The 17,175-nt window shown below is 44.4% G+C and overlaps 1 protein-coding gene across 2 annotated transcripts in view; it reads left to right on the forward strand.

Moving 5' to 3' along the window:
- The window catches only part of LOC118384215 (ras-related protein Rab-28), a 50,380-nt gene that overhangs the window by 7,664 nt on the left and 25,541 nt on the right, over positions 1–17,175 (forward strand). For both annotated transcript variants that reach the window (XM_052518324.1, XM_035770535.2), the window contains exons 2-4: positions 4,140–4,236; positions 12,087–12,175; positions 13,891–14,020. In XM_052518324.1, the coding sequence (XP_052374284.1) occupies positions 4,140–4,236; positions 12,087–12,175; positions 13,891–14,020 (316 nt within the window). The remainder of the gene's footprint in view (positions 1–4,139; positions 4,237–12,086; positions 12,176–13,890; positions 14,021–17,175) is intronic.

Below are 17,175 nucleotides of genomic sequence, written 5' to 3' on the forward strand. Positions count from 1 at the left end.
AGTCCTTAACAATTTACAAGCATACCCATAACATAATGCAGCCACCACTCTGCCTGAAAATATGGCGCATGATAATCTGTTCTATTGGATTTGCCCCAAGATAACACTTTGCCACACTTTCCTTTTCACTATTACTTTAGTGCATTGTTGCATGTTTTGGATTTGAAAAGGAAACCTGTATAGAATTTTTAAAAATCTATCAATTAGGTTAGTATTGTGCATTAACTACATTGTTGTTGATCCATCCTCAGTTTTCTCCTATCACACCCTGAGCGGTTTCCTTCCTCTCCGGCAACTGAGGACGCCTGTATCTTTGTAGTGACTGGGGGTGTTGAGTCACCATCCAAAGTGTAATGAATAACTTCACCGTGCTCAAAGAGATATTCAATGTCTGCTTATTTCTACCCAACAACCAATAGGTGCCCTTTGCGAGGCATTGGAAAACCTCCCTGGTCTTTGTAGTTGATCTGTATTTGAAATTCACTGCTCGACCAAGGGGACCATACAGATAGAGCCTTTCTTGCTCCAAACCCAACGATACAGTAATCAAATCAATGCAATACTAAAAATAACATAAGGTACGACAAACAAGGCAAGAAATACCATTAAGAACACAAGAATGTAGATAAGCATACTATATACAGGCTCAGTCTGTTCCAAATACCATATTTACAATGTGCAGGGATACTGGAGGGATGGAGGTAGATACTGTAGGTATAGGAGTAAGGTGACTAGGCATCAGAATATATGCTAAACAGAGTAGCAGCAGCATATGTGATTATCAGTGTGTGTGTGTGAGAAAATGATTCAGTTTGTGGAATGTTGGGAGTGTGAGTGAGTATGTAGAGTCCTGTGTGTGCATAGACGGTGCACAAATAAAAGGGTCAACATTGTTAGCTATTTAGCACTCTTATTGTTTTGGAATAGAAGCTGTTCAGGAGCCTGTTGGTGTCAGACTTGAGATTGAGATATGTGTGTAAACACTCCAGCCAGCTGGTCTGGGCATGCTCTGAGGATACGGCTTGGGATACTGTCTGGGCCGGCAGCCTAGCAATGGTTAACGCACTTAATTAAATGTCTTACTTACATCGGCCATGGAGAACGAGAGCCCATAGTCCTTGGTAGTGGGCCGCGTCGGTGGCACTGTGTTATCCTCAAAGCGGGCGAAAAAGGTGTTTAGCTTGTCTGGAAGCAAGACGTCGGTGTCCCAGACGTGGCTGGTTTTCCCTTTGTAGTCCGCGATTATCTGTAGACCCTGCCACAAACGGCTCGTGTCTGAGCCATTGAAATGCAACTCCACTTTGTCTGATTGTTTGATTGCTTTACGGAGGGAATAACTACACTGTTTGTATTCGACCATATTCCCAGTCACCTTGCCATGGTTAAATGCAGTGGTTCATGCTCTCAATTTTGCACAAATGCTGCCACTGTCCACGGTTTATGGTTTGGGTAGATTTTAATAGTCACAGTGGGAACAACGTCCCCTATACACTTCCTGATGAACTCTGTCACCGTGTCCGTATATCCGTCAATGTTATTCTCTGAGGCAACCCGGAACTTAACCCAGTCCCCCTGATCAAAGCAATCTTGAAGCATGGATTCCAATTGGACAGACCAGCGTTGAATAGACCTTAGCACTGGTACTTCCTGTCTGTGTTTCTACCTATGGGAAGGGAGGAGCAGAATGGAGTCGTGATCTCAATCATTCAAAGGTATTTATCAAGTCCTTTTTTACATCAGCAGATTCAGCTATACAGAAACCCAGCCTAAAACCCCAAACGGCAAGTAATGCAGATGTAGAAGCATGGTGGCTAGGAAAAACTCCTTAGAAAAGGCTGGAACCTAGAAATAAACCTAGAGAGGAACCAGGCTCTGAGGGGTGGCCAGTCCTCTTCTGGCTGTTCCGGGTGAAGAGGAACCAGGCTCTGAGGGGTGTCCAGTCCTCTTCTGGCTGTTCCGGGTGAAGAGGAACCAGGCTCTGAGGGGTGGCCAGTCCTCTTCTGGCTGTTCTGGGTGAAGAGGAACCAGGCTCTGAGGGGTGGCCAGTCCTCTTCTGGCTGTTCCGGGTGAAGTACATAGCCACTTAAGGCCAGATTGTTCTTCAAGATGTTCAAATGTTCATAGACGACCAGCAAGGACAAATAATAATCACAGTGGTTGTAGAGGGTGCAACAGGTCAGTACCTCAGGAGTAAATGTCAGTTGCCTTTTTGTAGCCGAGCATTGAATTCGAGACAGCAGGTGCGGTAGAGAGCAACAGCAGGTCCGGGACAAGATGGCACATCCGGTGAACAGGTCAGGGTTCCCTAGCCGCAGACAGAACATTTGAAAATGGAGCAGCAGCAAGACCAGGTGAACTGGGGACAGCCAGGAGTCATCAGGCCAGGTTTTGGAGCAGCTTCTGGGATGAGTTCAATTGCCCTGGGGTGTACAAACAAAGGATCCAGTTTGGGAAAGTGGTATTTCTGGTCGTAATGCTGGTGATTTACCACCGCTCTGATATCGGCTGTATGTAATAACAGTGTTCTGGGCTAATAATGGAAGAGAACACAGGAAAAAATATATATATATTGCAAAGTTGCTTAGAAGCTAGAAGCAGAGCTGCCATGTCTGTCGGCGCCATGTGAACGAGGGAAGTACTGTTGCCAATTAAGATTCTCTCTATGTTGCAGCTGTATAACTTTGAGGATTTGAGGGCCCATGCCAAACGTTTTCAACCTCTTGAGGGGGGAAGAGGTGTTGTCTTCATGCACCTTGCACGTGCAGACCACTTTTATGTCCTTAGTGATTTGGACATTGAGGAACTTGAAGCTCTCGACCCGTTCCACTGCAGCACGCCCCCCTGCAGGGTGGGGAATTAACACCAGCCACCAGCCAAATGCTGGTAGATTTTAGTATTGACTGGTAGAATTGACTGGTGGTCGTACAAAACATTTGGGAGCAGTTTATGAGTGTGTCAGCCAGCACTGTAAGAAAGAATCTCAATGTTACAGTGGTGAAAAGCGGGGTGGGGTACAGCATAGGAGAACAAATGCTATAAATTTGTAGAGGCAGGTCAAATTTGGGTGGCCAAAAAGTATATTTCCCGCCCTGCCCTCCTGTTTCTTGTCGTCCAGCTGAATTCATAATTGTAAGTGTGGGATTCAGAGATGAGGTAGTCATTAAAAAGTCATGTTAAACACTGTTATTGCACACAGAGTGAGTCCATGCGACCTTATTATGTGCCTTGTTAATCACATTTTTACTCCAACATATTTAGGCTTGCTATAACAAAGGGTTTGAACACTTCAGATTTGCATTTGTAATGAATGTTTTTTAACAGTTTGAAGAACGTAATTCCACTTTGACATTGTGGGGTATTGTGTGGTATAAATGTAACATTTTATGTTCAGGCTGTAACACACCTTTCTGAAGGCGCTCTATGTAGATGGCAGGTTTAATTGTAGTCCCCTGTGCCTTCCCTTTTGGTGTGTTCCGTATGACGTTTCTTCTTTTATTTTTGACCTATTGCTGGCATAACTTGAAATATCTCTGAAAATAAATGGTGGTAGATTGTCACATAAGTGAATGCTCTTTGAATGTAAAGAAACAATTCCTAAAAAATGATATGCCCTTTTTTTTGTGATATTCAAGTAGTAAATACAATGGAAGTGCTCCTGTTTCAATATTCCTGTGTTTATGTAAGCACATTGCTCTAAAGATGGCTAATCCATCAAAATGAATTAAACATGGCATGTCAAGTCTGTTTTATGTGAATCACATTTGTTTTCAGACAAGCCTAACTTAAGTGACATGGAGTTTTGGATTTCTTGTGGCGATTAGAGGCTGTAGTCCAGATGCATTCCGTGTCTACCCAAACACCTGTTTTATCTGTTAGTTGGGCGTTGACAGTTTAAGACAGCAGAGTTGTAATTGCTTTAGCTCATCTCATACTAATTACAATGGCTCAGATAAACGTCATCCCAAACAGTTTCCTTTTTAAAAAGATTTATTGAGAAAAGTCATAGGCCCACGTCATTTGCAGTTAAGGAACAGGCCTGGTTGTCATACAGAACACCACTCCAACACTCAAGCTTGTTCATAAGGCTTGAAATTCAATGAATTTAGTCGTTCGCTTAGCATGATTTCTCTCTGTTTCAGACGTCCCTCGCCACCAGGTTTGCACAGGAGGCCTTTGGGAAACAATACAAACAAACCATTGGCCTTGATTTCTTTCTGAAGAGAATAACTCTGCCAGGTAAGATCCCTTCTTCCTTTAGGATTGCCGGCCTGCTCTGTACCACACCACAGATACAGGCATACATTTGCACATGCATGTACACACGGTAACACGCGCACAAACTGAACTTTACCTGTTATAGGCACACTGATCAAATCAACGTTTATTTGTTGCGTGTGCCGTGCGCAGTGAAATGCTTACTTACAGGCTCTAACCAATGGTGCAAAAAAGGTATTAGGTGAACAATAGGTAACTAAAGAAATAAAACGACAGTAAATGGACAGTGAAAAATAACTGTAGCGATGCTATAAAAGTAGCGAGGCTACATACAGACACCGGTTAGTCAGGCTGATTTTGAGGTAGTATGTACATGTAGGTATGGTTAAAGTGACTATGCATACAGTGGGGCAAAAAAGTATTTAGTCAGCCACCAATTGAGCAAGTTCTCCCACTTAAAAAGATGAGAGAGGCCTGTAATTTTCATCATAGGTACACTTCAACTATGACAGACAAAATTACAAGACAAAAATCCAGAAAATCACATTGTAGGATTTTTTAAAATGAATTTATTTGCAAATTATGGTGGAAAATAAGTATTTGATCAATAACAAAAGTTTATCTCAATACTTTGTCATTGCCAGCAAAGGGTATATAAGAGGTCAAATGTTTTCTGTAAGTCTTCACAAGGTTTTCACACACTGTTGCTGGTATTTTGGCCCATTCCTCCACCCTACTTGTAGACCAGTCGAACGCCAATCCCGCCTCATCTCTTTCATGTTGGCAGAACAATCTGTGCCTCTGTCATACAGTACGCTTTTCGTTTTCATAGGCTACCTAGCTAAAATTCTTGCTAGATGATCCAGAAGAAGATTGGGAGAATGTCATATGGTGATGAAACCAAAATAGAACTTTTTGGTAAAAACTCAACTCGTCGTGTTTGGAGGACAAAGAATGCTGAGTTGCATCCAAAGAACACCATACCTACTGTGAAGCATGGGGGGTGCTAGAGCATTGTATCTGGGTGCTAGAGCCGTCACTATATACCCTGGTTTGATTCCTGGCTGTATCACATTCGGCCGTGATTGGGAGTCCCATAGGGTGGCGCACAATTGGACCAGCGTCGTCCGGGTTTGGCCGGGGTAGGCCGTTATTGTAATAAAATGTGTTCTTAATTGACTTGCCTCGTTAAATAAAATATAATATGCTGCAGTGTCAGACTTTAAATATCTTAAATACTGTTTATGCATATCTACATGTATTTAGACATTCTTAAAGTAGCCTTAATTAGTTTGCCAATCTTAGGTTGTGCCAAAGTTTACTTTAGAATTTTTTTACACAAGGGATTAGAATTTCTCAATTTCTTTGCAAATTGTTTAAAAATATGTAGAATTTTGTATTTCCTTCCCTAGCGTTTCAGGGTGGAACCAAACTATTTTGTTCCTTAGGTTATCTCAAGATTGACGGTTTCTTTCTTGGTACCACCACATTGTGGAGAGTCTGCCCCTTCTCAACCTTATTCATTCTGAAAGCTGTTGTCTCTAGAGCAAACACCAGGCTTTTCCCCCCTCCATGAAGCCAATGCACAGCTTATGTCCAGAGGGGTGAGCCTTACATTCTGTGGGCACAGTACAGTGTAAATACATTAGAGTATTTTATATTTATCCTTCTTTTATATTCATTTAATTTAATAGTATAATAGCGATGGAGGGGATGGCTGACGTTTTACGGGCTCCTAACCAAATGTGCTATTTTTTTTCTTCATTTTGTACGTAATGTTGCTGCTACCGTCCGTCTTATGACATCAGAACAGCGATTACTCACTTCGAACTGGACAAATATTTTTTTCTTTAATGAATCCGACAGGAAGGATATACTGCTTTGTCAAGATGAGGCCCAAATCCCCGTCATCAGCTTGAAGAAAAGGGGGAGAAAAGGGGGGAGGAGGGCGGGGTGCCTTGTAAGAATTCGCCGATGAGGGTAGTGGTGGTTTACCTAATCAGCATTATTGGCCAACGTACAATCATTGGAAAACAAACTGGATTATCTACGATATAAGACTACCCTACCAAAGGGAAATTAAGGACTGTAATATCTTATGTTTCACCGAGACGTGGCTGAACGATGACACGGATACTATAGAGCTGGCTAGCTTCTCTGTGCATCGGCAGGACAGAGCAGCTACGTCTGGTAAGACTAGGGGCGAGGGTGTGTGTCAGTAACAGCTGATGCCTGAATTTAATACTAAAGAAGTCTTGAGGTATTTCTCACCTGTGGTAAAATACCTCATAAGCTTTAGACCACTCTATCTACCAAGAGTATCTATATTATTTGTAGCAGTCTATCTACCACCACGAATCGATGCCGGCACTGAACAAGCTGTATAAGGCCATAAGCAAACAAGAAAATGCTCATCCAAATGCGGAGCTCCTAGTTGCCGGGTCTTTAATGCAGGAAAACTTCAATCCGTTTTACCTCATTTCTACCAGCATCACATGTGCAACCAGAGGGAAAAAAAATTCTAGACCACCTTTACTCCACACACAGAGATGCATACAAAGTTCTCTCTTGCCATTCATTTGGAAATCTGATCATACTTTTATTCTCCTGATTCCTGCTTACAATCAAACCAAAGTAGGTAGTACCAGTGACTCGCTCAATACAGAAGAGGGCAGATGACACGGATACTATGCTACAGGACTGTTTTGCTAGTACACACTGGAATATGTTCCGGGATTCATCCAATGGCATTGAGGAGTATACCACCTCAGTCACCGGCTTCATTAAATAAGTACATCAACCGCACAGTGACCGTACCTACATTTCCCAACCAGAAGCCATGGAGCTGACATTTTCAAGGAGTGGGACACTAATCCTGACGCTTATAAGAAATCCCGCTATGCCCTCAGACAAACCATCAAACAGGCAAAGCGTCAATAAATGACTAAGCTTGAATCCTACTAGACCAGCTCTGACGCTCGGTTGTGGAAAGACTTTAAAAATATTACGGACTACAAAGGGAAACCCAGCCGCGAGCTGCCCAGTGACGTGAGCATACCAGATGAGCTAAATGTATTTTATGCTCGCTTCGAGGCCTGCAACACTGAAGCATGCACGAGAGCACCAGCTTTTCTGGATGACTGTGATCAAGCTCTCTGTAGCTGATGTGAGCAAGAACTTTTTAAACAGGTCAACATTCACAAAGCCGCGGAGCCAGATGGATTACCAGGATGTGTACTCAAAGCATGCGCAAACCAACTGGAAAGTGCATTCGCTGACATTTACAATCTCTCCCTGACCGAGTCTGTAATACCTACATGTTTCAAAATAACCATCATACTCCCTGTGCCCAAGAAAGGGAAGGTAACCTGCCTAAATCATTTCCACCGTGTTCGGTAGCCATGAAGTGCTTTGAAAGGCTGGTCATGGCTCACAACACCATGCCGGAAACCCTAGACCCAGTCCAATTTGCATACTGCCCCAACAGATTCACAGATGATGCAATCTCAATTGAACGCCACACTTCCCTTTCGCACCTGGTCAAAAGGAACACCTATGTGAGAATGCTGTTCATTGACTACAGCTCAGCGTTCAACACCATAGTGCCCACTAAGCTCATCACTAAGCTAAGGGACCCTGGGACTAAACACCTCCCTCTGCAACTGGATCCTGGACCTGCTGGGCTTCCCCCAGGTGGTGAGGGTAGGCAACAACACAACACATCTGCCTCACTGATCCTCATCACTGGGGTCACTCAGGGGTGCGTGCCTAGTCCCCTCTTGTACTACCTGTTCACCCACGACTGTGTGGCCAGGCATGACTCCAACACCATCATTAAGTTTGCTGACGACGCAAAACTGGTAAGCCTGATCTCCGACAACGAGGTGGTCAGAGATCTGGCAGTGTGGTGCCAGGACAACAACCTCTCCCTCAACGTGAGCAAGACAAAGGAGCTGACCCATTTGGCATGGGTCCCCAGATCCTCAAGAAGTTCTACAGCTGCACCGTCAAGAGCATCCTGACCGGTTGCATCACCACATGGTATGGCAACTGCTCGACATCTGACTGTAAGGTGCTACAGAGGGTGGTGTGTATGGGCCCAGTTTACCACTGGGGCCAAGCTTCCTGACATCCTGAACCTATATACTCGGTGGTGTCAGAGGAAGGACTTAAAAAAGTCACCCATGTCATAGATTGTTCTCTCTGCTAGCGCACAGCAAGCGGTTCCGGAGCGCCAAGTCTAGGACCAAAAGGATCCTTAACAGCTTCTACCCCCAAGCCATTAGGCTGCTGAACAATTAATCAGATGGCCACCCGGACTATTTACAGTGATCTTTGTTCTGCACCACATAAAACATTCATGTTCTTATTTGTTTACTTTCAAATCCACGGAAATAAAGCCTGTGGTCTGTATCCTCCTGGATGTGTAAAATAAAAATTTGACTAATGCTCTATTTAGACAAAAGCCCTCCGATTTCACTTCCTACCATATGAAATTGGGAGTTGAATTTTGAATTGCAAATTTAAAGCAGTGCCACTGTATGCATGAGACTGCAAAAGCTCCATTCTTTTACTGACTAATAAAATAACATTTAAGCAAGGGTGGATTAAGTACTAAAATAAACATGATAACTTGAAGTATTACATTCAGTCCTATATTCCGTTTCAGTTGGTAATGGTAGGAGAAAGAAAATGTTTTAGTAGAGATGATGAGGCACACCTTTGAAACTTGGGAAGTGCAAGGCCCTCAATGAGAAATCCCACAAACAACGCCAATCTTGTGATTTCAGTAAGACGAGTTGAACCATTATGACACGGCAAGACAGGGTTTATTCCGTAATCCATCTGTGTTAATATCGTAGGTGTAATAATAGTAAACGTTGGTTCTACACCAGAGTTGTTAAATGGAACATTTTCTGGGGGATTGGGTGTTGATGACCTGATGAAGAGAAGGGCTGGATCTGCCGTTTGGGTGGTCCTTCTGAGCTTCGTTAGGAGCCCCGCCTTCGACTGGGTGTATTGTGTGGGTTTCTGGGTCTCTCCAAGATGGGGTAGGGGAGAGTATAGCTGGCGCTGGCCCCTCTCACCATGAAGGCTCGGCTTGTCAACTTAATGTACATTTTACAATGCCGGGTATGATGATGCGAGGCCGATTGGCACACACAACAGCCTCCTCTGTGTGCTTTTTATAACAATACCTCTTCCATATGTATCATCTGCTAAATTGGTGGTGGGGGGTGATTGACCTGTGATGGAAATTAACTTAATAATTTTAGCTAGTTTTGTCAATTTGAATCTTAATGAAGATCATGCTAATTCTCAATGTTCGCTTTTGAAGCAAAATCTAAAATTGGCATTCATACTTATCAAAATGGCAATGTTTTAAGTGTGTATTTATTGGGTTCCACTGAGCTGTGCTAATAGCTAGCAAAGAATTCTAAGAACACAAATGGCCATTAAACTCACCACATAAGCAGGAATACTTTGGGTCTGTCGAGTCTTTGAAACACACAAAGTTTATGTCTGAGTGCAGAGGATGGGTGGAGATAGCTCGCATACTGTAACACCAAGGGCAGTTATTCATTGCACTCTTCAATGTAGCTTTACATAGTCTAGATGTAGTCACTGTGAACACTTGCGCTTCCTTTCTCGGTGAAACGGGGACTTGTGTGGTGGGACTCGTCCAGCCATGTCCATACTGTATGCTCTGCTCGTCCTTCCGTGTCCATACTATGTGCTCGGCTCGTCCAGCCGTGTCCATACTGTGTGCTCTGCTCGTCCTTCCGTGTCCATACTATGTGCTCGGCTCGTCCAGCCGTGTCCATACTGTGTGCTCTGCTCGTCCTTCCGTGTCCATACTATGTGCTCGGCTCGTCCAGCCGTGTCCATACTGTGTGCTCTGCTCGTCCTTCCGTGTCCATACTATGTGCTCGGCTCGTCCAGCCGTGTCCATACTGTGTGCTCGTCCTGCCGTGTCCATACTGTGTGCTTGTCCTGCCGTGTCCATACTGTGTGCTCGTCCTGCCGTGTCCATACTGTGTGCTCGTCCTGCCGTGTCCATACTGTGTGCTCGTCCTGCCGTGTCCATACTGTGTGCTCGTCCTGCCGTGTCCATACTGTGTGCTCGTCCTGCCGTGTCCATACTGTGTGCTCGTCCTGCCGTGTCCATACTGTGTGCTCGTCCATGCCGTGTCCATACTGTGTGCTCGTCCTGCCGTGTCCATACTGTGTGCTCGTCCTGCCGTGTCCATACTGTGTGCCGTCCTGCCGTGTCCATACTGTGTGCTCGTCCTGCCGTGTCCATACTGTGTGCTCGTCCTGCCGTGTCCATACTGTGTGCTCGTCCTGCCGTGTCCATACTGTGTGCTCGTCCTGCCGTGTCCATACTGTGTGCTCGTCCTGCCGTGTCCATACTGTGTGCTCGTCCTGCCGTGTCCATACTGTGTGCTCGTCCTGCCGTGTCCATACTGTGTGCTCGTCCTGCCGTGTCCATACTGTGTGCTCGTCCTGCCGTGTCCATACTGTGTGCTCGTCCTGCCGTGTCCATACTGTGTGCTCGTCCTGCCGTGTCCATACTGTGTGCTCGTCCTGCCGTGGCCATACTGTGTGCTCGTCCTGCCGTGGCCATACTGTGTGCTCGTCCTGCCGTGGCCATACTGTGTGCTCGTCCTGCCGTGGCCATACTGTGTGCTCGTCCTGCCGTGGCCATACTGTGCTCGTCCTGCCGTGGCCATACCGCGTGCTCGGCTCGTCCAGCCGTGTCCATACCGCGTGCTCGGCTCGTCCATACTGTGTGCTCGGCTCGTCCAGCCGTTTCCATACTGTGTGCTCGTCCAGCCGTGTCCATACTGCGTGCTCGTCCAGCAGTGTCCATACTGCGTGCTCGTCCAGCAGTGTCCATACTGCGTGCTCGTCCAGCAGTGTCCATACTGCGTGCTCGTCCAGCAGTGTCCATACTGCGTGCTCGTCCAGCAGTGTCCATACTGCGTGCTCGTCCAGCAGTGTCCATACCGCGTGCTCGTCCAGCAGTGTCCATACCGCGTGCTCGTCCAGCAGTGTCCATACCGCGTGCTCGTCCAGCAGTGTCCATACCGCGTGCTCGTCCAGCCGTGACCATACCGCGTGCTCGTCCTGCCGTGTCCATACCGTGTGCTCGGCTCGTCCATACTGCGTGCTCGGCTCGTCCAGCAGTGTCCATACTGTGTGCTCGGCTCGTCCAGCCGTGACCATACTGTGTGCTCGGCTCGCCATCAGCGCTCTAGGTGAAGGAAGGGCCCTTATCACAACTTCTCACTGTCTGGTCCTGCCCTCCTTCTATTCTCAACCACCACTTTCATTTTCCAGAGGAAGAAAATATTGATTTGGTTTTGTACCCTGTCTCTCGCTCTTTCCCACTCCCTACCTCCCTCCTAAATAATTTGGGGCAGGAGTTTTCTTTTGCGTCTTATTTTGTGTTTAGTTATCAGTATTTATCTCAATGCCATAAATATTTATCCTCAGTCTCCTTGACTTGGGAGCATCAAGCTCATCACTGTGCATTTTCACCACCATGTCAACATATTTCATCTGTAGCCTAATAAACTGCATAGTTTCCCGAGTCGTTGTGGGAGGACCACACACCATTTCCTCATACTTTGATCTGATTTTTATTATATCAATATTTGCACATAAAGGTGTTTCACAAAGATCCCACCATGTCGAACGAACAAATTTGTCTGCATTTATAAAATTGCACCAAAACTACCTGTTTCCATCACAGCTGTTGTGAATATTTTGTATACTCTCTGAAAAACTGGATGGAAACGTTGTTAACGAAGTCATATTTTCATGTTTGACTGATTTGTAAGTTTCTCAATTTTCTCTTCCCTCAGGCAACTTGAATGTTACTTTGCAAGTGTGGGATATTGGAGGTCAATCGATTGGAGGGAAAATGCTGGATAAATATGTCTACGGGGCTCAGGTACTATCTCACACACACACACACACACACACACACACCTTTTTTGTTTTACTTTCCTTGTGGGTACCAACAATTGTTTCCCATTCAAAATCCTATTTCCCCTAAGCCACAAATAGCCTTTTCCCTTGTGGGGACCGGTGAAATGTCCCCACTTGTCAGAATTCTCCTTGTTTAATGTCCTTGTGATGACTTCTGGTCCCCACAAGGGTAGTAAAACCAAAAGAACACACACAAAATCACACACTCAATAAACGCTCGAGGTGGTCTGTCGTTCCTCACGTTAGAGGTCGTTGACATTGTAATAGGGTTTCCCTATTAGGCTTGGGTAATTAATGAATATGCCTTGATGATTATTAGTGCAGCAGGACCCTGCACAGACTGCAGCCAAGTTTGACTACTTAGCTGGTCATACAGACTACATTATGTATAGTATGAAGGGGAGTGAGAAATACCTTGCTCTTTCTCACTCTAATTTCATAATTTTTTTAAACAAAATAAGCAAATGTACTAATTAATGTGAATAGCAAGAGGTTCGCGTTGCCACTGCAATAACACGTGGGTGTATTTTATGTGTGCGTTTGCCGCGCTCCGCGACGTCCTTAAGTGGTTGTTGCTCTATAGGTGTGTGGACCATAAGACCGAGACTGTTGTGTGTAGGTCGGTCATGTCTGTCTCTGTACTGTACAACCTTCTCAGCCCCCCCGCTCACTCACTCACACTAAAACAAGGTGGTTTCCATAGAACCCGTTGCTCCTCTGGTTTCTCACAAGCTCTTTATGGGCCTTTCGCAGCCATGGTTCAACGCGCCTCGGGCGATACCAGATCATAGACATTTGGTTGAGCTGCACTGTAATTGTAGCTGACGCAAACTGTCGTCACCCGTCCTTCTGTGTCGTGACATTGCATGTCCTGTTGCCAGATCATGATGATGCAATCAAAGTCAAGGTAGTCTATTTATTTTGGCTCCTTTTTCATATTCTATAGTCTTTTGGATTGGTAAAGCACAGACTTATGACACAATTTTGGCACTTGAGGCTTTTGTTTTAAACGTGTACACTGAAGTGTTTAATTTTTGTTTACATAAAAAATGGTACAGCAGCCAGCTTCAACGGCCTGGTGCCTGGTTCTTTTTGTGCTTTGCCATATGACTACTTCTGGTTTTACACCTGACAATACCTTTTGGATACGACAAATGGAGAGCGGTGAGGCTACTTTTCTACTCAACTGCTCCCAGCTTTGAATGTATGTTGACAGTACTTACACAAAGTATTTCGACGAAGGGAGGGTGATGAGACCTAATTCGTAATCACTTTTACCACCCTCTTTTTTTAATTATTTTTTTAAGCCCAGACACCTTTTGTGACACAGAGGACCCAACCTCACCCCTATCCTGTTTGGCTGGGTGGACCGATTATAGCGAAGGCGTCGTGGCTCGACTGTATGTTCTTAGCATGGCTCTCTGCATCCTATTAACAGCGATATAGATCATCTTTAATCTCAGGCTAACTCCGAGAGAGCCGAGGAGGTGCCAACTCCTTGGGGACTGTGTGTAGAGGAGCAATTGACTTCCCTCAAACACTAGTGCCACCTACTGCTCACTTTCCCACATTTGACCTCTCTGGCATGTTTGTTCTGATCTTATGTCAACTTAAATTCATTTTGGAATGTTGTGATTAGGCTACACCATTTAGATTTTCTGTGGTGTTGCTTTTCAGGGTATTCTTCTAGTGTACGACATTACAAACTACCAGAGCTTTGAGAATCTGGAGGACTGGTACGGCATGATCAAGAAGGCCAATGAAGAGTCAGACGTCCAGCCTGTGGTCTCACTGGTGGGAAACAAAAGTCGGTATTTAAAACAACTTTCTGACACACACACACACACTAGTTCTATTCCTTTCTTCTGCTCATAGGCCACACTCTTATGAGACTAAAGCAGACGAGTCAACCATAATGTATAAACGCAGAGAGCTGTTAAGAGAATGCCATTTACAATGCAGTGAAGATAAATCACTAGTTTCTCTGCCGGCTAAATGTTTTATTCACACTTTTATACACTGCATGCATTTGTAGTACAGCACAACCATATTACTGTATCCAGCTCTATTTTGCGAGCCACTGGAAATTGATTTGTCTATTGGGGCTGTTGATTATTCACTTCCCGTTCTGTCTCCACTCCTCTGCACTTTGTGGTGTGTAAGACAGCTAGGTGAGGAAAAATTTTCTTACTATGACTAGAGAATCATCCCTTCTCTGTCGGCTTTGCATTTAGACCCTTTACATAGCAAAACTGCTGCTATGTCAAACACCACTCACCATCTGAGCCATGAGCACTGCACAATGCAGAGGAATGTCTAGCTTGGAAAATAAGTGGCAAAGCTATCTTTTTCTTCAACCGAAAGGTGCAGTATTGAGAAATGGATGAATTGACACAGTGACCAAAATCAAACTCCCGTTGCAATTTTTTGTTTTGTTAATTCACTAATAATAAGGCTTGTGTCAGGACATGCAATAAGCAAGCTAGCTATCTAGGTGACCAGCTAAGATTATGATAACTAGCTAACCCTTTCATCTGTGGTTTTAGCTCACTAGCTATAATAGCCGCTATGCTAGCTATAATAGCCGCTATGCTAGCTATAATAGCCGCTGTGCTAGCTATAATAGCCGCTGTGCTAGCTATAATTGCCGCTGTGCTAGCTATAATAGCCACTAAGCTAAGGTATCAGATAGGAGCCAATATAGCTAGCTAATAGTGATGGGCATTCCGGCTCTTTTCAGTTAGCCAGCTCGTTCGGGTCAGCTCACCAAAAAGAGCCGGCTCTTTTTTGTTTTTTTTCCTCAAACAGTTTGCGGTAGTTTGACTATGATTGGTGTTAAAACAATTATACCTTAACCACAATGTATTTAAAAATGCATTGGTTTGTTATGAAAAAGAATGCTATTAAACATTTGCATTTAAAACCTTTTGATGTATATAAACAAAGTAGATATAAATCTAACCATTCAAAACGAATACAATTTGAACAACATAATAGAATATTGCACCATTTCAAAGAAAAATAAAGAAGGATGCCACATGTGCATTTAAAGTATAACTTTTGTAATGTATATAAACAAAGTGCATATAAATCTAACCATTCAAAACTAATACAATTTGAACAACATAATAATAGAATATTGCACCATATCAAAGAAAAATAAAGAAGGATGTACAAAACTGCAGCATCCCACTTAATATTAAACTGGTCCCTCTTTTCTCTTCTTTGCCATTTTATAACCAGCAGCACACAGCAACGCTGACCATATTTTGCTTTTATGAGAGATTTGCATTCAGAAATGCAAGCTGCCTCACTTTCGAAGGGGCTGATGCAGTTTCTTCTCAGTAGTTATGTCCTGTTTTCGAGAAGACCCTCTCGAAGACCCTCTCCTTGTTCTTCCACCAGCTCAGAGGATCTGCAGATCTTTGGAGGAGGGGCTCCTCCATTATGGCATCTGCTGAGGGATTCCTTCGTGCTGCATCCCCAGTTGCTCTCGTCAGCATCCAAACAGCAGATGTTTGTGACACTACTGCTGGTGTTTCTGCTCCATCTGATCCCTCTTCTTCCTATTTCCCTGGTGCCTGAGCCAGCTGACTGCAGGGGCTGTCCCTCCCTACTGATGAGGTTATTCTTTGAGGAGCTTCATCAATCTCTCTGGCATCACTGAAGGCTAACTTCTTAAACCTGGGGGTCAAGCGGTTTCTGATCGCACATGATTATATTCCATTCTGTGGAACTTTCTGTCCATTGATGAACATAGGGTGTCCATCAATGTCCTGTGGTGACATTTGCTTCTCTCTGGCGGCTGACTGTGATTCGCTGCAGACCCTTAACCAGGAGTATCATTTTTTAGGCTGTCACACAGCTGAAAAGAGAGAACAGTAACTTATTAGTTCAGGTACATTCTCATCTACTGCTTATATATATATATATATATATATGTATGTCAGCCTAAAAAATGATACATCATATATATATATATATATATGATGTAGTAAGAACTGCTTACTGTACCTCTCCACTGATCTCCACAGTGACCTGCTCAAAGGGTTCCAGGACTCTGCACACCACCTATTCCTCTTGGGTCAGACCATCAACAATGGCCAGGGTAGAGATGATGGCATCTTTTGACTCAAACCACTTCAACATACAAAATGTTGAATTCCACCTTGTAGTGCAGTCTTGTTTAGGCCTCAGCTCCGGCATCCCCATCTGGCTTGTGTAGGTTTTAGTTTTTCAGCACCTACTGTGCACCTGTGGAAGTATTCCACAGCTGTTTTCACTTTGTCCACAGTGGGCTTCAACACCTTCAGAGCATCTCTTACAATCAGGTTGATTGTGTGGGCAAGACATGGATGATGGGCCCATTTAAACATTTTCATGACTTTGGTTATGTTCGCTGCATTGTCACTAACACAACAGACCACTTTTCCATCTACTTGCCATTCTCTGGCCACTCAACAGTTCCTCTGCCAAGTTCTCTGAGGTGTCTGTCGCTGAACTCAAAGCAGTCCAGAAGACAGCTAGACATCGAAAAATCTTCAATGAAGTGACATGTAACCGACATGTAAGAAGTGGTTACCCTTGATGTCCAGCAGTCAGTAAAACTCCGTCCTCCATGATTGAAAATGTCTGGATATCGGTGGCAATCATTTTAGCCAATACAATATCAATTTGGCCTTGTTTTGCAACCGACATGGACTTTGGTATAAACTGGTCCATAGAAGACTGTTGCTGTGGGTCGCGGAGTAGGCCTACTTGACTGAGTGGATACATCCCCACGTGTGGAGGTGCTGGCTCCACCACTATCACTACAGCTAGCTTCCCAGTTGGGTGCACAGTTCGCATATGCCGGTTGTGCGTAGAACCGGCTTTATATGAGATTTTGTTTTGGAAAATTCTACACTGTGCTCTAACATTGACTACATTATTAAAATGCTACTGTGCTTCCGACTCATTTTC

Source organism: Oncorhynchus keta, chromosome 5 (genome assembly GCF_023373465.1).
Source record: "Oncorhynchus keta strain PuntledgeMale-10-30-2019 chromosome 5, Oket_V2, whole genome shotgun sequence".
Taxonomy (NCBI): Eukaryota; Metazoa; Chordata; class Actinopteri; order Salmoniformes; family Salmonidae; genus Oncorhynchus; species Oncorhynchus keta.